The sequence below is a fragment of the Pimephales promelas genome, chromosome 18 (assembly GCF_988280905.1).
Source record: "Pimephales promelas chromosome 18, fPimPro1.hap1.1, whole genome shotgun sequence".
Taxonomy (NCBI): Eukaryota; Metazoa; Chordata; class Actinopteri; order Cypriniformes; family Leuciscidae; genus Pimephales; species Pimephales promelas.
The window spans coordinates 31,459,601-31,487,565 of NC_142786.1; the positions used below are offsets into that span (position 1 = coordinate 31,459,601).

Genomic DNA, 27,965 nt, shown 5'->3' on the forward strand with positions numbered 1-27,965 from the left:
ATAGTAACAGGAAATAAATAGTAATAATTGGATCTCTGACAACCATGACAAAATGACTCATTCAAAGGACATTCGGTGAGCAGCGGAAAGACTTTGCTGTGCGCTTGGCATATGAGATACTGTTACAGTAACACAGTTATGTGGAAATATGGGGAGGTTATAAAGAAGACACGAGACACAAAAAAAAGAAAAGAAAAGGTTTTAAAGCTGAACCACCAGATAGTCAACTGATGGATAATATTGTTGATTCTCTGTCCTAGTGTCAGCATATATTTTTTGTTTATTTTCATAGAAGAGTAAGATATTTTGGGTGTATATTTAAATTTAGGAATACATCGAAATGGCTTCTTACATCTGTCTATTATTCATCTGCTGAAATACAGTGGAACCTGATAAGCACTATCCAGTATTCCACTGAATAACTTTTGTGTTATTTGAAACCTGCTCCAGCTGAATTTCCCAGCATGGTTCCTCCTAACTGCTATCTGAAAGATAGATGGTTGGATACTAAGGGTTAGTTAGTTCACCTAAAAATGACAATGATGACATTAATGACTGCACCCTCATGTCGTCCCAAGCCCGTTCGTCATCGGAACACAGTTTAAGATATTTTAGATTTAGTCCGAGAGTTTTCTCTCCCTCCATTGAAAAATATCCGCGGACTAAATCTAAAATATCTTAAACTGTGTTCAGAAGATGAACGGAGGTCTTACGGGCTTGGGACAACATGAGGGTGAGTCATTAATCACATAATTTTCATTTTTGGGTGAAATAACCTTTTAAGTCAGGTCAATCTACAGGACAGGTGATTTTAAAGCTCTCAAAAAGAATTTCCAGTGGCATTATGTGCAGACTGGATTTACAGATACAACAGGTTATACATTCCAGAGGAAGTGCCAAATGCTTCTATGGAAGTGGAAATGCAAATCATGTGCCTGAGGGTTATTGTTAAAGCAACATTCTTCTTTTTATTTAGTTTAACTTGACACAGGCTACTAAAATGACAAACAAAAATATTAAAATTTGATCAACTATATCCCTATATATATATATATATATATATATATATATATATACTGTATATGTGTGTGTGTGTGTGTGTGTGTGTGTGTGTGTGTGTGTGTGTGTGTGCATGTGTGTGTGTGTTTGTATTTGTATGTATACTATTTATAGCCTATATATACAAATAAAAATCACAGAATATCACAAAAAAATTATTAAACTTTACACTTAAAAAGAAAATGAAACAGAGATTTTAAATGTGTTAAGAGTGTGTATATATATATATATATATATATATATATATATATATATATAAATACACACCCATGCTTGTATATATTTAAGAAATATTTTCATATACTATATAAAGATTTATATATAATTTATATTATATATTAATATCAATATTTTATGTATAAATAATATTGTTGTATGTGTGTGTATTTATATAGCCTATATAAAATAATTACACACAGTGCACCCACATATATTACGTAAACACAAACTTTTATTTTGGATGCGATTAATCGCTTGACAGCCCTAATATATATATATATACACACACACACACAGACACATTCACAGTAAACATCTTTTCTGCATACCCCTTTATATTCTCTTGTGGGGCCCCTGCAACCCCAAATCGAGTATGGCATCATGTGATGACAAACTTATATAACTTACAGGGTCAGTGGACCACATATGGAGAAAGGCTGATATAACTAAATGATGTGGCCTCCTCACCCTTGACCCGGTCGGATTGCTTGAACATGGCGGCTTGTTCACGGATGAGAATCTGTTAAAAACACAGGCTTAAACAGATTAATATTGTAGCTTACGTCATAGGCCTAATGGGGAGAATATTTTATCAAATCTATTTAGCATAGGAATGTCTTCCATTAACTATAATCTCATGTCATCATGTGCATGATCCAGCCCTAATTTTACTGAATGCATTTCACTTCTCATTTATTACTTCTTCACGCTCTTCTTCGTCATTACTGATAAGGATTAGAAGTTAATCTGTTGCACTATGATGAGATGTGAGCCAGATGTGTAGCAATTTGCATCTGGCTTTATGCACAGCTGCACTACTTCCTGAACTTAAGCCAGCTCCTTGTTTCCTGTCTGCCATTATTGGCCAAACTTGATTAATTCAGGTGTGTCTGATTATTGTTGCCGTGACTACTGAGGTCAGGCACACCTGAATTAATCAATTTGTCCAATAATGGCAGACAGGAAACAAGGAGCTGGCTTAAGTTCAGGAAGTAGGGCATAAAGCCAAGTTTCAACTGAGGGAGAGTCCGAAATCGCATACTTCCCTAGACGAAAAACGATGTGACAAAAGCAGTAGGTCTGAATGTCCAAATTCACAGTAGACAAAAAAGTACCTGGACGACCTTCTACTTCCAGCGAGATTTTGGTGTGCATATGATAGCCCGGATATAGAGATAGCATATGATAGCACACAGATAGGCTATAAGTGTGTTATATGATTATATAACACACTTTTTAGCAGTCATGAAGTAATAACTCAAATTTTAAATCCGTACTATACTCGTGTGATTTGGTTCACTTGAATGGAAGCGCTTCCGCCCCCTTTGCATCGCCTCCTACCGGCGAAACAGAGATTCGTGGGATCCCGTGACATCACATTTTTCAAGTCTCCTCGGTTACCCAAGTGATGTCAGAGCCTCGCCTCCACAACCACGTGTTCTGTATAAAAATACAAGCCCAGCGCTGGCGGGGAAAGACAGTAGCGCTGCCCATCCAACAGCCTGCCATCAAGACCAGTTAGTGCGCTTCGTCAAACTCACACGGCTGGGACATCAGCGCGTTGCTATAAAGGCTTCTAAAGGAATACGTTCATACTGTGGATTTATTCTTTGACAATAATAGTGATGGCAGTTACTCAGGCTGGATGCGACTTGACATACTGCAAGATGAGGGGGATCGTGTCCGTCCTCACCGGTATGTCTCTCTCAACAGATTTGAGTTATTCGAGTTGTTTGAGTTATGATTATGCTTTAGACAAAAAAAAAAAAAACAATATGTCAAAAATGCAATTAAACAACTGAATTGGGAGAAAACAAATGTCTTTAGAGGTTTTGTTCTGTTTGTAGCCTACAGTCTATTTGAATTACCGTCTATAATTATTATTTTTTTTTCGCTAGTCGCATTTTAAAAAATATTGCATTGCATTTTTATTCGGGTTTGATTGTTTTTTATATTGGCTAAGTAAATTAGGTGGTCGGTATTTCAAGAGAATGAAAGAAATGAAGTATCGTAGGTGTATACAATTGCAGTGAGCAATGCGGTCTGTTGTGTAACGTAACACTGAGACGTTCTTGACATTAAACACATTCACACGGATCCTGAATCACAGCATGTATATTGTATATAGATAGACCTGACGTGCAAATGATTATTTTGTCGATAACCTCTAAGATTTTTTTTTTAAACGTTTCCCTTCACATTGGCATTTCATTCAGTTCAAATGCGGGTGTTAATGACGTCAGCTGTGGATTTCCTTCTGACGTAGGCTAAATGTTTTTGGGTTTTTTTCTTTTTTCATTTCAGCTTTTATTAAAGAAAGGAAGATGGGCTTAAACGACTTCATCCAGAAGCTTGTTTCCAACCCTCCCATTTGTCAACAGTAAGTATCCAGATGTTTAATTATATGAGAAATTAAAAAGCATGAGGCTGCATTTTTACCTATATGAAATTAACCTATGAATGTTGTTCAGACAATTGAACAAGTGAGAGCATATGATTTCTGTCTTTCAAAATCAGCAAGAAAGTGGTTCAGGAAATTTCCATCATTCATTCACTTCACGAAGGCAACACTGTAACCTCTGGTGTAACCTGTAATCCCATCATCGGACTTTAGCTGTACATTCTGCTAATTGTGTAGGTTAATCTGTACCGGCAAGATAAAGCCAAGCACAAGAATAGTTCTCTGCAAAAGGCAGCTGTCCAGGCCGCCGCTTGGCTGCATAAGCACCTTTGAGAAAATCCCTAATGTCCCCAGACGAGGATAAGGGCCTGACTCAATTAAGCGCGGCCCATTTGGTCTTATTCAGGTCGGACCAGTGGAAAATATGTCAGCGCATCTCTTCCCTCCATATGCTCCACAGATGCTGGGGGTGTCCCTCAATAGACTAAAGTCTTTAATTTGGAGGCAGGAGGACTGATTTTATCTGGTTTTAATATAATAGTATTTGATCTATAATTTAGTAGATTTATGTAATGCAATTTTCTTGCACCGAGTGCAGCTGTCTTGTCGGGTTCAGATTTTAATCAAGTAATTTTGAATGTTCCAAAACCAGAACTTCAACAACACTGCCATCTATTTGTGTGCAAATGCATTACAAGGAATAAGTCATGTAAAGCAGTGGTTCTCAACCTTTTTGACAACCCAAGCCCAACACAATATTTTGTTTGTCTTTTGTTTTTAAACAAAAAACTTTTGTTTTATCTGAAATAAAATCCCTAATATTTTTTTTTCAATCTCTTTTCTCTAGTGATGACGTTGATTCATTCTTAAAAATCGATGAAAACCAGAATGAGGAGCTGGAAGAGAATCACCTGTGTTTGACCAATCCCAGGAGCTCTTTGGCTGAAGAAACTCAGTACGTAGTTACTCTTCCCATCTTTTGTTTGGTTAATTGGAGGCTGTTTGCATTACTGATGTGTTTTTTTTTTTTTAATTTATTTCCATAACAGGATCAAACCTTCAGATTTTGACTACTTAAAGATCATCGGGAAGGGGAGCTTTGGAAAGGTGGGCAACCTTTTATTTTTTATACAGTCAAGGTGTAAACATTTGTCATATTCTAAACTGTGAATGCTAACGGCGTCTTATTCCACAGGTTCTGCTCGCGCGGCACAAGGAAAGCGAACAGTACTATGCTGTGAAGGTGCTACAGAAGAAAATCATTCTGAAAAAGAAAGAGGTAAGACCTAATGCAATGTTCTCATATGGATGTGAACGCACTTGGCCACAATCATACAGTAATAACAATGACATTCAAAATGTTTTCTCAGCAAAAGCACATCATGGCGGAAAGGAGCGTATTAATGAAAAATATCAAGCATCCATTCCTGGTTGGGCTGCACTACTCTTTCCAAACCACAGACAAACTGTACTTTGTGCTAGACTACGTCAATGGAGGCGAGGTTAGTAAACAATGCATTCGTGGGCTGAAAGAGGTCATGTCTCAGCTTAAAATAGATGACTGAATTCATGAACTCTTGGTGTTTTTCTTCTGCAGCTGTTCTACCACCTCCAGCGCGAGAGGGTGTTTCTGGAGCCCAGGGCAAGGTTTTACGCAGCTGAGATAGCGAGTGCTCTCGGTTACCTCCACTCACTGCACATAGTTTACAGGTATGTGAATGCCCGCAGTGCCCTCTAGTGGAGAAGTAGTTGAACTGAGTACTTGATTCTGTTCATTATATTGGATGGTGGTGACCATGGGGTATTTTCACAGAGACTTAAAGCCGGAGAACATCCTCTTGGACTGTCAGGGTCACATTGTGCTGACAGATTTCGGTCTGTGCAAAGAGGGACTGGAATCAAATGGCACAACTACAACGTTCTGTGGAACTCCTGAGGTAGGTCGTCCATTAATGAGTATCTTGTGGAAAAAGAAGTGCGCTTAATTGTATTGAACGTGCACTTCAAATTAAAAAGTTTAGCAGATAGTTTATATTAAAATAATGAAAAAGGTTATATTAAAGTAATGAAAAAGTTTATATTAAAATAATGAAATAGAGGGCCACTGACGTGTAGGCCACTTAAAGGGAGTACACTTTCATTTAGGGCTGTCAAACGATTAATTGCGATTAATCGCATCCAAAATAAAAGTTTGTGTTAACATGATATATGTGGGTGCACTGTGTATAATTATTTTGTGTATATATATATATATATATATATATATATATATATATATATATATATATATATACACAAAATAATTATACACAGTATATTTATATATATATATATTTAAATACACACACAAGCATGTATATTTAATTAAAAAAAATATTTATATAAAATATAAATTCTAAATACATTAATATATTTCTTAAATATATACAAGTATGTGTTTGTATTTATATATATAAAATAATTATACACGGTGCACCCACATATATGTAAACACAAACTTTTATTTTGGATGCGATTAATCGTTTGACAGCCCTACTTTCATGACTGTTTAAAGTACACTTTTAAAATATCAAACTAAATGTTTTACATTGAAGTACATTTTAAATAATTCTGTTTTCTTTTTTTTTTGTCATGCTTTAAAGTACACATATTTTGTGTTTACTAACATACTAAAGCACATGTAAAGTACTCGTATTATATTAAAGTTTGTATATTAGTTTGCAACTTCATCATTATAACTATTTTTAAACAAACAAGTTTCAATAAAAATGAAATTAAAGATTATTATAATTTAGCACATACATTTACATTTATACATTTCCTTTTAATTCCACAGTGTTCAGTTCACACTTAAATAGTATAATTTTATAAATAGTATAAATAGTATAATTTTAAAGTATATTATTTCTGTAATAAGTGCTCTTTTATCCAAAGGTGTACTTCTTTTTCACAGGGGAATATAAGATGAAGTTTGTCTATACTTGACAAGAAATTCGGATTTAAACAGTGGTTTGATTTCTTTCTTCTCTCAATTGTCCTTCCCCACAGTACTTGGCACCTGAGGTCCTCCAGAAACAGGCGTATGATCGTACAGTAGACTGGTGGTGCCTGGGATCAGTACTGTTTGAGATGCTGTATGGACTGGTGAGAATACGTGATTATTATTTCAATATAAGAAGTGTTCAGGCCGCCTTATAATTGTACGTTTAGTCAACTTGAAATGTGAATTCGTGACTAAACTTACAATTTTGAGGCGTTTTGAAACTTGAAAAAACATTTTTTATTACATTGTAGCGGATGATACATTTAGCAATCAATTCATCTCTCGCACTTTGTTTGTCTAGCCTCCATTCTACAGTCGCAACACTGCCGAGATGTACAACAACATCCTTCACAAGCCTCTAGTCCTGAAGCCTAACGTGTCCAATTCTGGCCGTGACCTGCTGGAGGGTTTGCTGCAGAAGGACCGTACCAAGAGACTGGGGTCCAAAGATGATTTTGTAAGTGGAAAAACACACCAGTGCTACTCGCATATGGTTTATTTTCCTGAGATTTGCGATTCTTACTCAAACTTTTGCTTATTTGTAGCTGGAGATGAAGTTCCACAGCTTCTTCTCTCCCATCAACTGGGATGACCTCATGGCCAAAAAGATCATCCCTCCTTTCATTCCTTCAGTGGTAAGTTTATAATTTACCTGCATGGTGATAATTTGCAATAATGCTAATACTAATCTTTTTAGTACATTTTAAATCAATCCTTATGTTGTGCTTTAAAAAGAAGTGGCTTAACGTACAGTATACTAAAACACATGTAAAGTATTGTGGCGTGTTTTTCATTATTACATTTAAAGTTAATATATTTTTAAATAAACTTAATTATTACAAATGTGCAATTGCAATACACAACAGGTGAATAGAGTATGTTTGGTGTATCCAAGAGCTACTAAAGTTTAAGATTGCTGGTTTAGAATCTTTTTAATTTTTGAGAGAAAAGCCTATAAAGGTTTGTGTTATTTGAAATCTACAGCTGCAAATGCATAAAGAATAATAATAATAAACACCGTTCTTTCCAGTAGTCTACGTGTTATGAAAGCAAAATTGCCCAAAATCGTAAAATTGACCAATGCACGAAAAAATGGTGTTTTGCCTTAAAGCATTAGTTCACTTTAAAAAAACTTTTGCGGATAGTTTACTCACCCTCATGTCATCCAAGATGTCCACATCTTTCTTTCTTCAGTCGAAAAGAAATTAAGGTTTTTGATGAAAACATTCCAGGATTTTCTCCATATAATGGACTTCAATGGGGTCCAAATGAGAGTTTCAGTGCAGCTTCAAAGGGCTTTAAACGACACCAGACGATGAATAAGGGTCTTATCAAGCGAAACGATCGCTCATTTCAAAAATAAAAAAAATTAAGTTTTATAAGCAGAAATGCTCGCCTTGCTCTGTTCTGTGATGAGCGTTCGTGACTCTCCCGTTCATTTCGAGTCATGACTCGATAAGACCCTCATTCATCGTCTGGAATCATTTAAAGCCCTTTGAAGCTGCTCTGAAACCCTCATTTGGACCTTGAACCGTTTGGTTCCCATTGAAGTCCATTATATGGAGAAAATCCTGGAATGTTTTAATCAAAAACCTTAATTTCTTTTCGACCGAAGAAAGAAAGACGTGGACATCTTGGATGACACGGGGGTGAGTAAATTATCAGCAAAAGTTTTTTTAAAAAAGTATATTTTAGTTTACTATAAATCCTTGTCTTTGCAAAGAGATGTAATACGTTGTCTCTATTAAATCTACAGAGTGGTCCCACTGACCTTCGGCACTTTGACCCAGAGTTCACACACTTACCCGTGTCGAGCTCCCTATGCAACACTGATAACCTGCACATGACCAGCAGCGTACGGGAGGCCGCTGGAGCGTTCCCAGGTTTTTCTTATGGTCCACCGGCCGACCATGCCTTCCAGTAACAGCCTCTGTGACACCATCCAGAATGTCCATTCCAGCATCGGGACAGAAGAAGGACCACAGGGTGGGACACTTAGCTCTTCCAATTTATTCGCAAGTACGACCTGGCAGCACAAAGGGACGTTGATACAACCCGGATACTTGTGCATGCCCAGGAGGAACATGGGACGTTACAGTAACAACTTCCAGAAAACATGACATGTGTGCCAATGGTTGCAAAGAGGACCTGAGCTCCTAGAGAGAGAGAGAGAGAGAGAGAGCTTAGAAGTGCCTGAGAGTTTAACTGATGATCTGTGAGACGAGGGAAACGGGCAAATTGGCCGTGGCTTGCCGAAGATGATGGCACCAGCTACCGGGCAAAATGCCTTCTTCTCTGATCTTTTACATTTGATCAAATTGTCTTTGGATGATGTTTTATTTAATTGCATTTTTCATGCATCGTTGCACAGTGGAGGTAAAGGATCAAGAAATGTACAAAATATATGGATGGCATACACCAACCACTACCAGTACAAGAGGATACACAGGCTGTATACGGCTCAAATATCAATACATTTTTAATGAGTACACTTATGATTGACAAATGTTCATTTAAAACCTGCAATATTTATAATACTGCATTATTTTAGTGCGGTTTGGCTTAACTCTGGTCCTGTTCAGATTTTATATTAGAAGGGAAATTAGTTTAGATTACGAAGCGTCAGACATCCTGTGTTCCTCCTAAAATGTATATTTTGTCTTACAAGCACTTTCTTTCCTTTTTTCTCCAATACCAGCATTTTACACAACATGCCAGACACTGTTTCTTGGGAAGGCATACATCGCATTCATTTATCATACATTGAGTGAGATGGATGTATGTTTTAAACATCCATTTATCATCACAACCTGAAGCGATCGCTGTTTACTGTCGAGCATGTCGATTAGATTGTATTGAAAGCACCTGCATCATGTTATATGTATTTATATGTACTAGCCCAAAAGGAACTGTCTTGTTGTTGCTGTTGTTAAAATTGTGCCTGTTCAGCTCATTTATGTATGTTGTGATGCATTTCCATGTGTGTCTATCATTCCTGTCAGCATCGTTCTGGGTTGGACAGGGACATGGAATGCTGTGCAATAGAAATGGTGACTTGAAAGAGATGTGAACAATTTGTCATGCAAGGCGTTGTTGAGACGACTGAGTGGCATCGACTTAATGAAGAAGAGGGGTTTGGATGCCCTCATGAAACGCATCCCTATTTTAATTGTAATATATTTCATATCATTGGACCAGTTATGTGCTATACAATGTTTTTTTTAGATGACTACAAACATGGCAATATTGATGATGTTTATTTTCTTCCATTTTTGGAAGTTATTCATATATTGTTAAATATTTTTTCCATGTATATTTATTTACATGTCGCATATTTTACCTCTAATGATCAGAGTATTAAAATTCTTAGATTGATGAAATATTGAAGAATGATCTATTTGAATGCAAAATAAATATTTGAAAAATGAATCCCGACATGTCTACTTATTCTTCACTTTTGTTTTGATGTTTTATTTGTTCAGTTTTGGTGTTGTGAATCTGCTCATGTCATCCACCCAGGGTATTTCGTTGCCCACGACCTGAGATCTCCACCACAACCCTATGTGACAGGAAATGGATAAATGGAGTAAAAAGGCTGCATTTATTTGACCAAAATACAAACTTACACACAATACAAACACTATTGTGAAATATTAGTAAGACTGAAGTTTTCTATTTTAATATATTCAAAATAAAATGTAGGCCTGTGATTGATGGCAAAGCTGAATGTTCAGCATCATTACTCCATGTTTTCCATGTCACGTGGTCATTCAAATATGCTGATTTGCTGCTCAACAAACTGTTCTACTATAATCAATGTTAAAAAACAATTGTGCTGCTCAATATGGATGGGTGGGGGAAAAAGCTCCAGATTAGAGGTAAAGGTTGGTGACTTGATCATTACACCAAAACAGTAAGTTAAGTAACTCTGGTAAGTTATGTATTAGAATAGATATTGACAGGAGAAAATATGGCTATTTTTGTTCATTCAGTAAGACAGGTGGCTTTTCTAAATACTCAAACATTAAAAATGTTAGCTGGAGCATTAGTGCAGGCTTATGCTGCAAAATTTTGGTTTAGTCGTAGTACGAAGCGAACCAAAAATATTGCATCTAAATGACGAACATTTTTGAGAGCTTGGATTTTTAAAAGTTGAAAAAAGGGTAACGTTTCTTAAATTGGTGTTGTCGTTTAATATAATAAAGAAAAGTGTTCCAAGATGCCTGATAGACTGATTATTACATGTGAAAAAACAAAAAAGTGCATAGTCATTCCACAAGGGGGAGTAGCCCTGATATTTATCCTTGTAGATTTAGGGGGGGTGAATTATTTTCTATGTACTGGTGCTATCGCCTGTAATAATTTATAATTTTGTACAAAGCAGTTAAACTGTTTTTAGAAAGAAAATTAAACAAATGCTATAACAAATGCTACTTTAATTAAACTGCATTTTATATATGATGTTCTGGGGGGGCTTACATAGTAAAGTCTAACCCCTATCTCTATAATATTTTACGAAGCCGTAGTGACAGAAATGCTTACCTCAGCACTCAGTCATCACATAATTTGCAAGGGTTTACCGTTTTGCGAGTCGCCCTTGTCGTTTCTGCGCATGCGCGTTGGGGATTGTAGCGACTTCCTGCCAAATAGTTGTCCCTAACAACACACGGCGCCCCACCGAGGGAATTTCAGTTCAAGGAAACATAAAGTTTCCTCGAAAGTAGCACTTGGTGAGATGGTAAGAGTTTCTTTCCTATTTGTGCGTCACGCACTGTGATTTTGAGTGCTTTAATGAGCGGTTTAGTGTGAAATGGTAAGGTCAGTGAGCCGCGTTGGCTAACTGCTCAAACTGTGCTAAACGCTACATGAACTCTGCGACCACTGGAAAACAGTGTTTTTGTGCGCCAGCAGTGATAACGTGACCATATTTAACGTGTGTGGTATGTGGACATCTCCGGTGAAATGGCCACAGTTTTGGAGAGAAACACTGGCTGTGTCTCAAATCCTTTTTATCTAACGTTACCTACCTAGGCAGCACTTTTCGGCGTCATGGGAGCAAAGCATTGTTTTTGTAACGAAATACCAGAGTGTAAGATGTGAGATCCTCACTTTCACTGATCAGCCATCCTCGAGTTAGTCCTGTTTAGTGTATGTTGAGGATCATATCTTAAAACATTAATTACTTTGCCATTGTGATCCTCCTGCTACTGTGTTTAGTTTGATAGGGTTATGCTGTACTGTACTGTCACTCAGCACACTGTTATGCCTAGGATGACCTAATGAGGAGTCTAATGATTCTAGCTGAGCTAATCTATAAATTTATATCTGACATGGGTGTTTTTCAAACTAAAACTTGACTTGATAAGACCACTATTCATTGCCTGGAATCATTTAAAGCCCTTTGAACAGTTTAAAGTTTGCACTGAAACTCTCATTTGGACCTTGAACCGTTTGGTTCCCATTGAAGTCCATTATATGGAGAAAAATCCTGGAATGTTTTCATCAAAAACCTTAATTTCTTTTCGACTGAAGAAAGAATGACATGTACGTCTTGAATGACATGGGGCTGAGTAAATTATCAACAATGTGCATTTTCATGTATATTAAAAAAAAAGGGGGTTGTGTGACACTTAACAGGTTAAATAATCATTTTATGAAGTCAAGTCACCTTTATTTATATAGCTCTTTTTACAATACATTTTGTATCAAAGCAGCTTCACAGTGATAACATGAAAATAATACAACAAAGTTTGTCTCTAGAAGAAAATTGAGTCTTTGTCCACCTTAAGGAATATTGCTGAATATTAAATGTCTCCAACTAAGCAAGCCAAAAGCCAAGGCAACAGTGGCAATGAAGTGAGACGAGTGCTTTGTTTGCTGGAAACATAATTTGCTACTTTATTTACAAAATAATTATCTCCAACGTGTGTTCACGTAACGTCTGCTCTTCACATGCCTGTGTTATGGTGCTCTCGTGAACACACGTGCATGTGTGTTGTGCTCTCGTGATGTGAACCCATCAACAATATTCATTGTGTTCAATGATAATTATATAGAAAAAAATGTATTTGACTAAATAGTAATTATTGCCAATTTAATACAAGTTTGATAGAGTAAAATGTTGGACTAAATATTTTTCACGAAATTAACACAAGGAAGAATTATTTATGAACAGAAGACGACAATGTAAAGTCAAGTGTGACGTTACAGGGCAATTTTATTGATGTGAATATTTTATTGCGCCGGTGCAAAAAAAAAAAGGTTTATAGATGGTTGACCCAAATTTTGACATTTATTTCAGAAAAAGTGTTTCAGATTTTTGGTTCTCTTGTTTTTCCATTTCCACATCACGTTCCTGGGACATTGGCATTGCTCAGGGCTTCACGTGTTTTTCTTAACATTGTAGTCCCACATTTACATGAATGACGCTTAGGTAAGCGTCTGCTAAATTGGCTCAAGTGTAAGTGAGCGTCTGACCTGCTTTTTCCCTTTCCTGCTTCGTATACCAATTATATAAATGCAGTTTAAAGAAGACATGAGGTGTATAAAATTAGGTTAGATCTTATCCTCGCCCACCCTTTGGATGTGACAGCTTGCGCAGAAACACCTAATACCTTTTTGATATAATCAGGAAAGAATACAAGCTTCCTAGTTTTCACCAAATGTAGGATAGTAAACATGTAAGGAGAGGCGGACATCTAATCCAGGCATGTGCGCTGAAGAGTGGGATGGTACTGGGGAAACATCTGGTGCTTTTGTGGGGCATCTCACGTGCCGGTGCCGAGCTCACCTGCCTCGAGGGTGAGACTGGGATTAGGCCCCGCAAGCCCCACTTTTTCTCCTGACTTTCCCATGATTCTCAGCAGCACAAATGACGAGGATCAACCCCAGTGAGGTGGAGAGCATATATAAAGATGTCTCACAGTGTTGGCTTCTGTCTTTCACGCAGGGCCTTGGCCAAAGCAGAAGCAGCAGCAACTGCAGAGACTGACGGCGCGGATTTACTTGGGCTGACGGTGGATACGTCATCTTTCACAGCCATGAACGAGTCGCAGGAGGTGCCTGAGCTACCTGTGAGTACAATGCTGATATCTTTCATATTGTCCATATGACACTTATTTGAAAATCTGTTTTTTCTTTTTAATAAATATAGCTGTTAGTTATTATGTGTTGTTATATTGTTTCACTTAATCACACACCAGTACAGGAATGAAGAAAAATTCATCCGTAGCTGACAAACAGAATAAATTTATTCTTGTTCAGCATCAAAACATTTATTTTAGGTTCATTTTTGTCGCCTTTTAGCTTTTGTATTTGTTTCAAAAATAGCCCTGTTGTCCGACAAATGGGAAATTGATGAGGACTTTTCTTGAGTGAATTGCTGGATTGCAAAATTTCTTTTTAACGTTAATGAAATCAGTCGCTGTTGTGCAAGATTATGTAAAGCATGTCACACTACTGGATGCATCTGTCACTGCATGAAATGCTTTACATATTATGTCAAATGCCATCAGCCACTGTAAATAAACACGGTGACGTAATATATAAATGTATGCTCTTTTTCTTTGTTGTTTTTATTGAATAGACAAAGAAAGCTCGGCATGATCCAGAAGTGAATCAGGAAGGTGATTCACGGTAAGTTCATATGCATTTTCATTACGGTGTATGGTTCATTACATATTTTCATATGCATTTTTATTATAGGGTGTGGTGTATTTCATATTTGTATGTGTAGCTTAAATATAGGCTTAAATAGCATACTATTTAAAGGGATAATTAACCCCAAAATTTTAATTTGCTGTTAAATTACTCACCCCCTAACTTTTAAGGATGGATCCAGAATATTTTATAGAATTGTATTAATTTTGTATATTTACTTATTTTGGTGTTTGTTTTCATTATATTGGACTTGTGATATTATGTTGTTAAATGTTTAATTTTGGTCTGCCATGTATTAGCCGGTGATGGTGATATGGCAATAAACTCAAATACTACTATTGATTCATATAATGCAAGTCAATGGGTGCAATCACTTCGAGATTCAAAAAAACATATGCAGACACAACAAAATTAATACCTGTGGCTCCTAACAATACAGTAAGGTCTTAAGGTCTGTTGCAAAAAACAACATTATTTTTTAAGGATTAGACTGCTAGGATGCTATTCTGAGCGGTACAGATACAAGGAACTGGACATAAGATCATAATCTTGCTCTAATACTGTTGTGCCCTTGAGCAATTAAGGGGAAAAGAGAAAGAACAAAGAGTGTCTTGTCAAAGTAAAGCATGATGCCCTTTTGGATAATTGCCCTTCTTCAGTCACAATTCATTATCTTTATCAAAATGTCAGACATGTCAGAAAATATTTCGTTTTAGAACAGCTAGCTTGTGTTTTAGCCACTCGTGTGAAATCTGGAAGCTGACAATTTTCAAACCAAATCTCAGAAGCTCATTTCATGTTGCATTGTTGTGTCGTTAGATATTAAGAGGACAACAGGACAAATTTCTAAAAGTTATTCTTTTGCAGTGTGGTTGCTAATGACAGCAGTGACTCCCCAAACCGGGACGACTCAACTGCACAGTCAGAGGTCAATTCATATCCACCATCATCTGTTGCTCACTTGCACTTAAGTAAGTAGGTTTCTGCTTTAATGTTTATCATCTGAAATACTTTGTTTATTTTAGGGTGGTAAAAGATGCATGTGTCTATTGCTAGGCAAATATATTGTCTTAATAACCGCAATATTGTAATACCGCGATACTGTCAAGCCAACAGCAGAGGAAACTAGGGATGTCAATGATTAATCGACGATCGATATTTTTGTTTACAGTTTTTGTTTTGGAATGCTAAAACTAATATAATTAGTTGTTTGCCTTAATAATGTGGATAAAAACGTGGTTTAAATTAACTTTTCAATAAAAAATGTCAATAATTATCGATACCATACGATACGTGCACGCATTTGACGTGCAAATGTAATCCACCCCCTTAATGTCTCAAACAGTGCCTGGACGTCAAGATCAGTCAAATCAAGAGACGATTTCAAGATCCCAGGGCTGTGTCACAGAAAATGCATATACTCACAATGGTAAGACCAATTTATTATATCAGGACAAGAGATGCTGTCTTGCTCGGACATTGATTTAAAGCGTAATACACCAATTTCCCAAAACTCCATTGTTAACAGCAGTGACGTGCAAAGACCTCACCACAACCACAGCCACTGAATATACCTCACAGATCTACCAAGGAAGCAAGTAAGTACTGAAAGTTATCTTAAAACTGGTTAGTAGTTTAAAAAAACAACAAAAAACAATCAGTCATCGGTTTAATGAAACTTGATCTGAATAGTCAAGCATGTCATTTGGAATAAATATGAGATCAGAATCGACCCTCTTTGCTTGCTTAAGAAATTTACTTACTGTGCATGTACATAATACATCAATAAATGTTGTTTCAATCCATGATACAGTATTTCTGTTATTTAGGAGAGTTATACTATATATATATATATATATATATATATATATATATATATATATATATATATATATACTAGTTTTAGTTTTGAGCCAGGAAAAACCCTGGTAACTCTGGTTCGCTACATATCCCGATACTAAACTCACAATAGTCCAAGACGTATGGTAAAAGGTGAACAAAAAACATACCGTTAATTTAAAATGCTAAATTTGTTATTACATTGGAGGGTGGAAATAAATAGACTTGGACTCGGTGCTGGGAACCCAATCCACAGGACAATGGTGACACCTGAATAAAATATATATGATATTCTAAAGCTGAAAATACAGAATTATTTTAGATGAATATGTTACTGACTAGATATATTTAAAATAATGTAGACCACTTTTTACTGGTAACACTATCAGGACACACAAATATTCCCCTATTGCATTATTATACAGTATATTCAACATCATATATAGGCTAGTAAGTTTAATGTAGTACTGACACTAAAACTGATTTTTATTTTGGGTGAAGTACGCACAATACAGCTTGTCACTTGTGTATTGCGATGTATTGTTAGTTACATAGAAAGTTTTTAAGCGCATTTGTTCTTCTTTGAAATAACATGCACAGATTATTGTTCATAAGACCAGGAACATTATTAAGAAAGATTTGATTGACTTAGCTCATACCACATTGAACAGACTGCGCCTTCATTTGTTTAAGTCAAATTAAATAAAATCGTCTACCCACCCACACTTCTGTCTATAGCAGCCTCTCTAAGTACAGTGGTGTTTTTAATGTTCAGCTGTTAACTCTCCTCCATTATTCTTCAGCACGGCTGTCACTGCGTATGCCAGCCAAGGGGCTTTCCCCTCCCTGGGCCAGTCGACCGTATACAGCGGCTTCCCTCAGTCCGGCCAGACGTACGGACTGCCACCATTTGGTCTGTGCTTCACCCAGTTGCTGTCTGTGCTTTTAATTCATCTGAACACTCATTCCACTTAAACTCTCACCCTGCATTCACACTGTACGCTGGCAGTCAGATCAGTTCACGTCTACATTACATCCTCTAATCACCACTTTGGTCTCTGCATCCCTTCTCTCCTCCACTCTTTGCCCTCTCTCGCGCCATCTATCCATGCACGGCCTCAGGCTCCATGTGGCCGGGCTTAAAGACCGAGTCGCGGCTGCCCGAGGCGCCCCCTGTTGGCCAGACGGGGTTTCTCAGCTTCAGCTCAGCCTATGCTTCGACCCAACCCAACCAGATCCACTACTCCTACCCCAGCCAAGGCAAGCCTGCTACTGCTCTCTCTCTCTGTGTGTGTCTCTACACACTCTCTGCGCCTCACAGCCTTTTCATTACAGGACTTCTAAGAAACAGATCCGTCCAGCTCCAGCCGCCAAAACCTTTTCATTAACACTCGCACAGCATTTCATTCAGAAATATTCATCATGATCGCCAATCGTTTTTAGTACTGAGCTGTTTACTGCACGTCTTTTTGGCATCCTTTATAATAATAATAATAATAATTCTTCCCCATTCAGGCTCCTGTTTTACCACATCCAGTGTGTACACTAATATCCCCCCAGGAACTGCCGTGACCACAGCCACTGGCACACATCAGGTGAGTGTGGAGGACACAACTCAATACTGGAAAGGACAGGGTAACTTATTTGAGGATTCTTAAAGGGATACTCTACTTTTTTTTGGAAATAGGCTCATTTTAAACAGTTAAACTGAAAGTTAAACAGTTGGGTTTTACCGTTTTCGAATGTATTCAGCCGATTTTCTGATATTTAGAAGAATATCAGTAACCAAACAGTTTCTGGTCTCATTGACTTCCATAGTATATTTTTTTCCTACTATGGAAGTCAATGAGACCAGAAACTGTCTGGTTACTGATATTCTTCTAAATATCAGAAAATCGGCTGAATCGATTCGAAAACGGTAAAACTCAATTGTTTAACTCTGGGGGAGTGGTAAAATGAGCCTATTTCCAAAAAAAAGTGGAGTATCCCTAAGTTGAAGTCATATTTTGTTAAACAGGTTGTCTTGCTTTAACTACAATTTCTGTAAGTCTGTAGATGCAATGCTCTGCTCATTTAGTTAGCTCAGGTATGTGGATATAATGTCATGGCTTAGATATTATACAGTGTTAAACAAAGTTAAAAATGCAAAAACATGTTCTTGAGCATGATATGTTACAATATACAATTTTTATGAAGTGATTAAAAAAAAATAGACAAAGAAAAAATAGATTCTCAGATTTTAAACATTTAATTATCATTTCAACCATTACATTTTCACAGACTTATTAGGCTTCAGAAAAGCAGGTTGTTTAACAATCTTGAAAGAGTAAAACTTGAAACAAGCAGTTTACTTTGGTTACTTTTGGTTAAACAAACAATATTTTAATTTATATGAATACTGTATATTGTCTCATTTCTGATGTCCCCTTTTTTATTTTTCTAGGAGTTTTCAAATTACAGCTCTCTTGGCCAGAGTCAGTTCTCCCAGTACTACGTGCCTCCTCCCAGTTACCTGTCCGCCGGGCTGCCCAGCAATGATAGAGATGGAGCAGGTGTAGTGGCACCTGGATATCCAACCATTAAGACAGAAGGCAGTGCCTCTGCAAACCTGCCCAACACAACAGGTGCGTTTATCATCTTTTCTAATTTGCATTAAACCTTTTCAATTTAAAACGTTCTATGTACGAGTACTATTTTTTTATATATATAATTTATAATGTTATCAGTATTTTTCTTTATTAAGAAAATCATTTTATTTAACATGGTCACATTAAATTGATCTTAAATTACTGTAAATAAATATAAAATGCCACAAAAGCTTTCTAATTCAAATAAATGCTGTTATTTTGAACTTTCTCATTATTAAAGTGTCTTGAAATAAAGATTTTCAACAAAAATATTAGCAGCATATTAGAATTATTTCTAAAGGATCATGTGACACCAAAGATTTGTCACCACAGGATTAAATAATTTTAATATAAAGATTAAATATAGATTTTAAATAAAGATTTTAAAATAATTTTAAATAAAGATTTTCAACAAAAATATTACCAGCATATTAGAATTATTTCTGAAGGATCATGTGACACCAAAGATTTGTCACCACAGGATTAAATGATTTTAATATTGAATTAAAATAGAAAACAGTTATTTAAATTGTAATAATATTTTGATCAAGTAAATGCAGTCTTGGTGAGCTACAAAAGACAGATGGTTGAAAATAATAATTATAAACTCACAAACTTTACTCAGAATGACTATTTAAAAAAAGTTTTAATTAATAAATGAATTCATTTATTTGATTATTTTGAATGTAAAAAAATAATACTAATTTCATTAGTTATTTTTAAGTTTTAATACTAAATGCAAGCAAAAATGTTTTTTTTTTTTGTGTGTGTACAGGTCCTTGTCTAGATCATATTGTCATAATGTCCCTCACTCTTCTCTGGCTCTCACTGCTGTTCATATTTTTGCTCATTCCTCCAGATGCATCCCCAGGTGTGACGCTCCCAACTGGTGTGGCTCTGCCTGCTGGGATGGCCCTTCCCACAGGAGCACAAGACCAGGACGAGCCCAACCGCAAAAACCCTCCTAGCAAATCTAAAGGCAAAGCCAAGAAACCAGACGGCTCCCAGTCCACAGACAATGACCTTGAGGTAATGCAGCAGCTTGCATAGTTTTAGAGACATATTCTAACCTCTAAAAAGGAATGCCCATGTCGAAACTAAATAGAAACAGCACTGAAAAATTCACTTTTACTTGCATTGCATTCTGACACAGTTGAGGCACAGTTTACCCAAAAAATGAAAATTTAGTGAAGACATTTTTTTTTTTTTTTTTTTTTAGAAAATGAAGATTTACTCACTCGTCTCAAGTTGTTCCAAACCTGTATGAATTTCTTTCTTCTGATGAACACTAAATAAGATATTTTGTAGAATATGGGGGTCGCAAACTCTTGTGGTCTAGGGTTAAAAGTAACATTCTAAAGCAATTAAGTAATGCAAAAGAAAAGTAATTTATTATACATAAGTGAAAATAACTACAAAAAGTAATGATACATTACGATAATGATAACCCAAGAGAAACAGGGATGCAATTAGTGACACCAAAGAAAAGAGCAGGAAAAAATAAATGAATTTAACCTCTAACCAATCAATTGATGGACCCCATTGCCTAGCATATTATGGGGGAAAAACATTATGGAAGTCAATCAATTATTCGGTAACTGCCATTCTTCAAAATATATTCGTTTGTGTTCAGCAGAAGAAAGAATTTCATGCAGGTCTGGAACAACATGAGGGTGAGTAAATGATGACAGCATTTTTATTTTTGGGTGAACAATCTCTTTAAATTGAGCTTGCTTAGCTAAAACAGAGCTTTACTTTTTTTATATTTGCTTAATGTAAAAAATAAAGTGATTAATCGTGAAATCAATCAATCAATATTTATTTATACAGCCCTTTACAGCCCTTTTTCAAGGTGAACCAAAGTGCTTTCCAAAAAAAACAACAACAATACTATGCAAAATATAAATATAAAATATATAATGAAAATATATTGTAAATGTATATCACAAAGAAAACAGATGAACATAATGGATTAGGTAACAGCCAAGTGCAGCAAACATGACACGAGTATTTTTCTTTTCTCAGCGTATCTTCTTGTGGGATCTGGATGAAACCATTATCATTTTCCACTCTCTTCTTACTGGTTCATTTGCACAGAAGTTTGGCAAGGTACAGCAAATTGCTTTTTTTGTCATCTTAAAGAGATTTGCAGTTGGTTTGTTGACATTTTGTTATTTTCTGGGATGTTTTGATTTATTCAGGACCCCGCAACAGTTCTCAATCTGGGTCTTCAGATGGAGGAGTTGATCTTTGAGCTTGCAGACACTCATCTCTTTTTCAATGATCTGGAGGTAAGTGTCACACACGGGTCATTTCGCTGTCTGTTAGGTTCATGAAAATAATAACACATACCTCTGCTCTCAAATCAGGAATGTGATCAAGTCCATGTTGATGACGTTGCCTCAGATGACAATGGGCAGGATTTGAGGTATTACACCAGCAAATTCCTTTTCAATTGTGTTTTAATTATATCATCAAAACACACATTGCTGAAACACAAAACACATTTTTTTTTTGTAATAGTTTTTCGATTAGTCTATATTGTATCTAATTTTTATTTATTTATTTATTCGTTCATGCCGTTTTACAACATATTACTTTATTTCCATGAACGAAAAAAAAGGAACAGAAAGAAGAAAAAATCTTGTAATACCTGTCCCTATTTGTGCACAGTAAAACAAACAGAAGACAAAAACAGCTGCTTTATGTATTGAATATTGATCATTCTGGATTGAATATTGATCAAATATTGATCATTCTGGCTCAGCAACTACAACTTCTCTAGCGATGGCTTCAGCGCGCCCAGTGCGGGCAGTGGTCCGGGCTCCACTGCAGCGGTACAGGGAGGAGTAGAGTGGATGCGTAAGCTGGCTTTCAGATATCGCCGTCTCAAAGAGATCTACAATGGATTCCAAGGGAACGTGGGAGGTAGGAGTGTGTCTCGTGTCTCAGGTTCACACAGGCAGGGTCTCAATACCTCTAAATGGTATCTTTTTCTATTATATTTAAAGACATGTGATTTTATATTATACAAAGTCCAGTAGTATCTTTAAATTACTGCATATTAAATATAATATAATTAGTTTTAATGTCAACATTGCTGTTTTTTAGGTCTGCTGAGCCCAATGAAGAGAGACCTACTGCTCAGGCTTCGCTCCGAGATTGAGACGGTTACAGATGCCTGGCGGAGCACTGCCCTCAAATCTCTCTTGCTCGTACAGTCAAGGTATGATTCACTAAACCTGCATCTAAGGCTGGGCAAAAAAAAAAAAAAAATTCAGTTGCCGTATATTTTTTTTCCCTTTATTTGTTTATCAGGGACAATGCACAAAATACATTAGTCTTACGAAGAGATGCTTTGTGCCAGAGTTAGCCGAAGCTAATTTTCATCCGCAGTCCCCGGGCAGGTGCACACAATTTAAGACATTAAAACATTGCATTACAAAACAACAATCAATAGTAATATAAGCTACACATAATATTAGTCTATGAAGATCATATAAAAACAATCAGATGTACAAGATGAGAGAACATATTCAAAAGACCATCTCTACCCATAATATATACATTAAATGCACTGATGCTGACACAGCTGGTTCTCAAGAATGTATTTCTTTAAGTTTTGAGGAAAAATAAGAATATGTATATGTTAAGAATATATATATTTTTCTTTTCTTAGAAATGCATCTGAAAAAATGGTTGTCTTGTATTCAGGGTCTAGACGTTTACTTGTCAATTATACACCGGCCACAACAATAGGGAGCGCAAGAAGTCAGGCAGGGGAACCAGCAACTAAGGAGAGGTTATGATGCAAACTCTAAGCTCATGGTGATCAATGCAGTGGGGTCATCAAACAACTCTCATTGAACAGCCAAGAAGCTTGCCGTCGTCCTAAAAGCGGCTCATTTCTTATTTCGGCTACATACCGACACACTTGCATGTCGATTTCTTTGATGCGGAACGAGTCTTACCCATCGCTTTTCCTCCGACTTCAGGGAGAAATTGCTGTCTTTTCAGTGCTTATTGATCGCTGTAAGGCCGGGAAAAACATTAATATTCCCTGGATCAGGTTGTTAATGCTTATGTGTACATAAAAAAGGTGAGAAATCAGTCATCAAACGAGAGTACAAATTATTTATAAATATGATTTGTTACTACATTTTACCTTTTTGTCATAGTTACAATACAATTATATTCAAATAAATTAAGCATTTTCTTTATAAAAGACCCCTGAAAACATCCTAGAAACACACTCCTAAACCACCAAATACCACTAAATGCACTGGGAAAAAAGAAGAAAAAAAGAGCTTGCTAGATTACTCACAAAACTTATTTCGTTAATGATTCCAAGTAACATGTAAATGTATAATCCATCTCCGTTTTCCAAAAGAAGCTCGTAGAGTCACCAATGGTCTCTACAATTAACTTTTTATTTGTATTAAATCTATATTCATTGAATCAAATCGAGAACCACGTTGATATTCAAAGATAAATAGAATTGAATTGTTTGAACTGGAATTGAATTGAATCAGGACATCTGTTCTGTACCTATTACCCATTCCTACTACATCTGTCTCTGTTCTCAGAGCAGGCATGATTTACAGGAAATCATCAGAGGCATTGATGCAACACTGTGTGAAGTGCTACAGCAACATGCCAAACTGGTTTCTCTGTGCGTATCTGTCGGCTTAAATCAAATGTAGTGTACACGCTTACATTGGCTAATTGTTTGTTCACAGGGGCAGATGTATGAATATTCTGGTCACCACCACTCAGCTAGTTCCTGCTTTGGCTAAAGTGCTTCTCTATGGACTGGGTGACGTCTTTCCCATCGAGAACATCTACAGTGCTACTAAAATAGGTAACCCTTTTGGTTTGCCAAAAATAAAAATTCAGACCCCCATGTCATTCCAAAGCCAGATGGTCCACACTTGCAGAACACAAAAGGAGAATGTTGAAGATTAAAAAATGGTTTTAAAAGTCTAATAAGCTCCAAAACATGTAAACTAAGCTGTTAAAACTTTGAAAATCAACATTTCCACATATACTTCCATTTGGCAAAATAAAATCTGTAGAAAACATGGACTGTGGCAATAATACGTCACCATTAGATGTCGTATGTCTTACATAGACTTGGAATGAAGGCTTCACTCATTTTGGAACTTTCTAGTCACAATATTCTTTGGAAATTCACCTTTTGTTTCAGGGTAAGAAAAGTTATATGATTTTGAACAACCATGAGGGTTAATAAATGATTCCAGTATGTTCATTTTAAACATCCTCTTCATTTAAAATCATTGGTATCAAGCATAAATTGACGCATGAGTAACGCTGAATGACTCGTCTGTTAACAGGAAAGGAGAGTTGTTTTGAACGCATCATCGCTCGCTTTGGGAAGAAAGTGACCTATGTTGTTATAGGGGACGGCCGTGATGAAGAGTTTGCAGCAAAGCAGGTACAATAGCGGCATTTGGACACACAGTATACATGATCACAATATAATACCTCATATTAAGAGATTCCTAATCATACAGCTATTCAAGGTTTTCCAAACTCTTTTTTTTTTTCTTTCAAACTCTGTGACCGTGATACTTTTTTCAGGATTTGTGTGCTAAATGAAAGTATACATTGTTTGCCCCAAAAAAATCGTACTGAGCCCAAACTTTTGAATGCTAGTGAATTGTCATGTTTTGACTCTCCCAGTTCAATAGGCCTGAACAGTTTCGCAAGTGCTACTTTTTTGTATTAATTTGACATTTAAATCCATTTTATTAAAGGTGCCATATGTAATAATTGAGGTAAAAATATCCAAAAAAAAAATTTGCTACACGCATCAAAAGAATGAGAAGAAATAAGTGCAATGATGTCATTAAAAAACTGACAAGTTATAGTGCTGCCGAGATATAAACCTAAATTAGCATGCTAAATTACTAGCCCCGGCCCGGCAGGTGTCGTAATACCAGTTTCGGCCATGGGAGGCGGTATGCAACATAACCACCAGCCAAACTGCAATAGACGAGTAACTCGCGCGGCTTGTGTGTGTACTTGAACCTGATGTCAGTCGTGTGGAAATACAGCCCACTACTACATTTCAGTTCAGGGAAGAGTTAAAAAAAAAATTATTGGTGGATATTATGCATGAGGAATACATTTTGGTAAGTTGTAGCATACTGTATCTTTCAACAGTGTTCATGTTCAGTGTGGTATACTGCCCCCATCTGTTACGGAATATGGAATATGATTTGATTTTATGTGCCAGATGGCACCTTTAAGCAATTCTCTCAAATGTATTCTACGTGTTTTTAATCTAATAAGTTTGCACATCACTGTTTAGCACAACATGCCATTTTGGCGAATCTCTTCTCATGGAGACCTGATTTCCCTTCACCAAGCTCTGGAACTGGACTTCTTATAGATTGAGTTTGCACCCATCAGCAATCCCATCCACCCATCCTTATCCATCGCATCAGTGGAGCAGCTGAAGTAGAGTCTGGAATATTAGCGTTCATAGACAAGAACTCAAGAAGATCTGTGACACGACGCAATCTCTCTCAATGGCAGCTATCCTCCCCACTAGGCTGAACCATATGTGCACAAAAGAGGAAAACACTGTCTCCCGTTCTCACTGCATCTTTCTCTTGGAAAAAGGATGTAGCTTTACCATCTTCAACGTAACTGGATTCGCCAAAGGAAAAAAAAAACATGACCAAATGCACTGACACCGAAACTTAGGAGTGAACTTTGTTCTCTTTTCTTTTTTTCAAACTTTTTAAAGGGCTGAAAAGTCATTTTGATTTGCGCTCATTCCAAAGGTCAGGATATTGGTTCTTACGAGATGGCAGGTTACATGCTTTTAGATGACTCCCAAGAAATGATGCATTTTTTTTTCAGTTCTTAAAGCGGATCACGACGTGGCCCGTTAAATATCTGTCTTCAGATGGTACCTACAGGGTTTAGCATGGATCACATTTCCTTTTTACTGTATGTATATGAATTTTCCTCAGTTCCAGGGGTCTGCATGCGTTTTACCCTTCATACACACTTAATTTCTGCTTTAATTTTGGCAATATTATAAAAGAAACCATAGTTCTTTCAGTATATTTCGTTCCTTTTTTTTTGAAAGAATTAATCACACACACACACACACACAAAAAGTTGCCTTTGTCCCAAACCTGTTTGATTGACTTTCTTTCGTGAAGCACAAAAGGAGAATGTTTGTGCTGCTCTTTTCCGTAGTGAAATTTTTATGGTTTTTGAACTCCAAACATCACCATAAAATAACTAAAATAAGTCAAATACGTCTACCATGTTATTTGATTGAAGTCATACTGCCTAAAAGTTTTTTTTTTTTCTAAACGAATTGATTTATACACAAACAGCCTTCCCTTTTGTTCGTTTCAGTTGTGAGACTGAATCAACTGCTCAACTTGGTGTGACATTTCTTTCCCTGCTGTGTTTGTATGAACAAATTATTTGAGATTTCAGACCTATGACGGAGGATTTTCAATGAATGGCTTACTAAATTTGAGGCTTTTTTGATGACTTTTGGATTGCAGTTGCACCCTTTAATTAAATGGAAAAGAGCAGCTCAACACTTTCTGTTTTCGTTCCACGTAAGAAAGTTATATAGGTTTGAATCAACATGAGGATAGGTAAATGAGAATTTTGAACTCCATATTTTAAAATCCATATAAAGGTGTTGTTTTGAGGAAAACTTAAGCTCCTGGAAGTAAACGTCCCATTAGAAATATATCTGTTAAATGTCTATAATGCAATTACGAGCCACATGAACTAACTGCGTTCTTGTCCGCTGAGGCAAGTCGTGTGGCTAAGTGGGATGTTGTATTATTACCTCTTGCATAAAGCCAAAATTACCCATGGATTTGAAGCTACGGGGCCCCAGCCTGTGACCTTTTTGCTTTCGTTCATACGTGTTTGGGAGGACAACTGTGCGATAGTGTGCAATACATTTCTGATCAGTGATAAATGATTGTTTCAATAATGGTTGAAGGTGGTTTTACGAGCAGTTTGGGTCTAATATTCCCGGCCGCTGTGAGATTGTGACTGAACATTACTGAGCCTGAAGAAAAAGCATTTTTACTCAAGCAGCTTTGACAATTAAGAATGTGTACTCTTCATTTGTTTGCGTAGATGTGTTTCTTTTCCTGTACATATTTATATTGTGCCTTTTAAATATAATCACCATTCAGTAAATGTATTATCTTAAAGGGAATTACTGAGATATGACAAACATATGTTTGTATTGTTTGTTTTGGTGAAGTGTTAAGGCCTGTGCCGTTAGCCGTCATTTTCTTTTAGTTTGGTACTTTTGATGTGCGCCGACTTCATCTCTTCATAAATAATTTTCCTCCATAACCCAGCCAATCAGATGCTGTTATTCTTTCACTTGAATCTCAAAAAAATGCTCTTCTGGTGCTTTTTTCTTCTATGTTTCCTGCATTTTTCAGGAAAAACAAAACAATGATCTAGTCCCTGTATACTGTCTATTATCTACACCTAATGGAAGATATGTGACTGTCATGAGATTTAGGGATTTGTTATTAATGCTTAGACAATCAAGGGATGTAGTAGCTCTATTAGCTAGAGAACAAGTGCTTGATCTAGCCCTGGAATTACGCTTGAGCTTTTAGCTTAATTGGAGAACCTCTGGCATATTCAAACTGATACTGGTTGAAGAAGCAAATATCTGTACCTACACTGTTTATGGTTTTGTGTAAGTGAAGTTCATTAAATACTTTGTGGCTGGCCTACCTGCTTGACTTGTTTCTCTCCGACTCAAAATGCCTTAAGCATACTTTTAAAAAGAGTCCTTATTACAGAATTATTTCACTTTAAAAGAACAATATAATGTGTTTGGACGCTTAATTGGATGCAAGTTGCAATTAAATGTAAACGTACGTATGTAAAATGCAGTTATCTGAGCTTTAGGGTGCTTTTTGACCCACTTACTAAAGTACATGTATGTAAATTCTAAAATGTGCAATGTGTAAAAAAGTTGAGTATCTATAAACAGAAATGCAATATGACATCCATAACTATGTTTTCAGTGGTGTATAAAGAGCTTACTTAATTAACCGTAATGTTTTATTACTTTAGA

General features: G+C 36.4%; 2 protein-coding genes across 6 annotated transcripts in view; both read left to right on the forward strand.

Annotated features, from left to right (window-relative positions):
* The window catches only part of LOC120485289 (serine/threonine-protein kinase Sgk1), a 33,366-nt gene extending 23,215 nt beyond the window's left edge, over positions 1 to 10,151 (forward strand). For 2 of the 3 annotated variants that reach the window (XM_089122540.1, XM_039680974.2), the window contains exons 2-12: positions 3,583 to 3,658; positions 4,527 to 4,634; positions 4,729 to 4,786; positions 4,875 to 4,958; positions 5,050 to 5,181; positions 5,277 to 5,389; positions 5,493 to 5,616; positions 6,728 to 6,823; positions 7,024 to 7,179; positions 7,268 to 7,357; positions 8,479 to 10,151. In XM_089122540.1, coding sequence (XP_088978666.1) covers positions 3,603 to 3,658; positions 4,527 to 4,634; positions 4,729 to 4,786; positions 4,875 to 4,958; positions 5,050 to 5,181; positions 5,277 to 5,389; positions 5,493 to 5,616; positions 6,728 to 6,823; positions 7,024 to 7,179; positions 7,268 to 7,357; positions 8,479 to 8,646 — 1,185 coding nt within the window. In that variant the 5' untranslated portion in view covers positions 3,583 to 3,602 and the 3' untranslated portion in view covers positions 8,647 to 10,151. Of the gene's footprint in view, positions 1 to 2,741; positions 2,974 to 3,582; positions 3,659 to 4,526; positions 4,635 to 4,728; positions 4,787 to 4,874; positions 4,959 to 5,049; positions 5,182 to 5,276; positions 5,390 to 5,492; positions 5,617 to 6,727; positions 6,824 to 7,023; positions 7,180 to 7,267; positions 7,358 to 8,478 lie in introns of those variants that run through there. The other variant, XM_039680973.2, reaches the window with a different exon arrangement.
* Positions 10,152 to 11,325: 1,174 nt separating this feature from the next.
* eya3 (EYA transcriptional coactivator and phosphatase 3) lies at positions 11,326 to 25,995 on the forward strand. 3 transcript variants are annotated; one of them, XM_039680975.2, is made up of 19 exons: positions 11,326 to 11,460; positions 13,672 to 13,795; positions 14,308 to 14,357; positions 15,249 to 15,352; positions 15,727 to 15,810; positions 15,910 to 15,979; positions 17,024 to 17,133; positions 17,343 to 17,480; positions 17,736 to 17,815; positions 18,664 to 18,844; positions 19,707 to 19,876; positions 20,873 to 20,956; positions 21,049 to 21,138; positions 21,217 to 21,275; positions 21,615 to 21,775; positions 21,959 to 22,073; positions 23,587 to 23,708; positions 24,202 to 24,302; positions 25,182 to 25,995. In XM_039680975.2, exons 2-19 carry the CDS (start codon positions 13,763 to 13,765, stop codon positions 25,260 to 25,262), a joined length of 1,833 nt encoding a protein of 610 aa, XP_039536909.2. In that variant the 5' UTR covers positions 11,326 to 11,460; positions 13,672 to 13,762; the 3' UTR covers positions 25,263 to 25,995. The 3 variants fall into 3 exon arrangements, with proteins under 3 accessions (XP_039536909.2, XP_088978668.1, XP_039536910.2); XM_089122542.1 differs by having other exon boundaries at positions 15,913 to 15,979; XM_039680976.2 differs by lacking the exon at positions 17,343 to 17,480.
* The last annotated feature ends 1,970 nt before the right edge of the window (positions 25,996 to 27,965 follow it).

What these genes read in the sequence shown, in the direction of transcription:
- eya3 (XM_039680975.2), top strand. Translation starts at nt 13,763, where the DNA reads ATGAACGAGTCGCAGGAGGTGCCTGAGCTACCT. An exon ending in TTGCACAGAAGTTTGGCAAG is followed by an intron (nt 20,957 to 21,048) that starts GTACAGCAAATT and finishes TGATTTATTCAG; the next exon opens with GACCCCGCAACAGTTCTCAA. An exon ending in ATTCCAAGGGAACGTGGGAG is followed by an intron (nt 21,776 to 21,958) that starts GTAGGAGTGTGT and finishes GCTGTTTTTTAG; the next exon opens with GTCTGCTGAGCCCAATGAAG.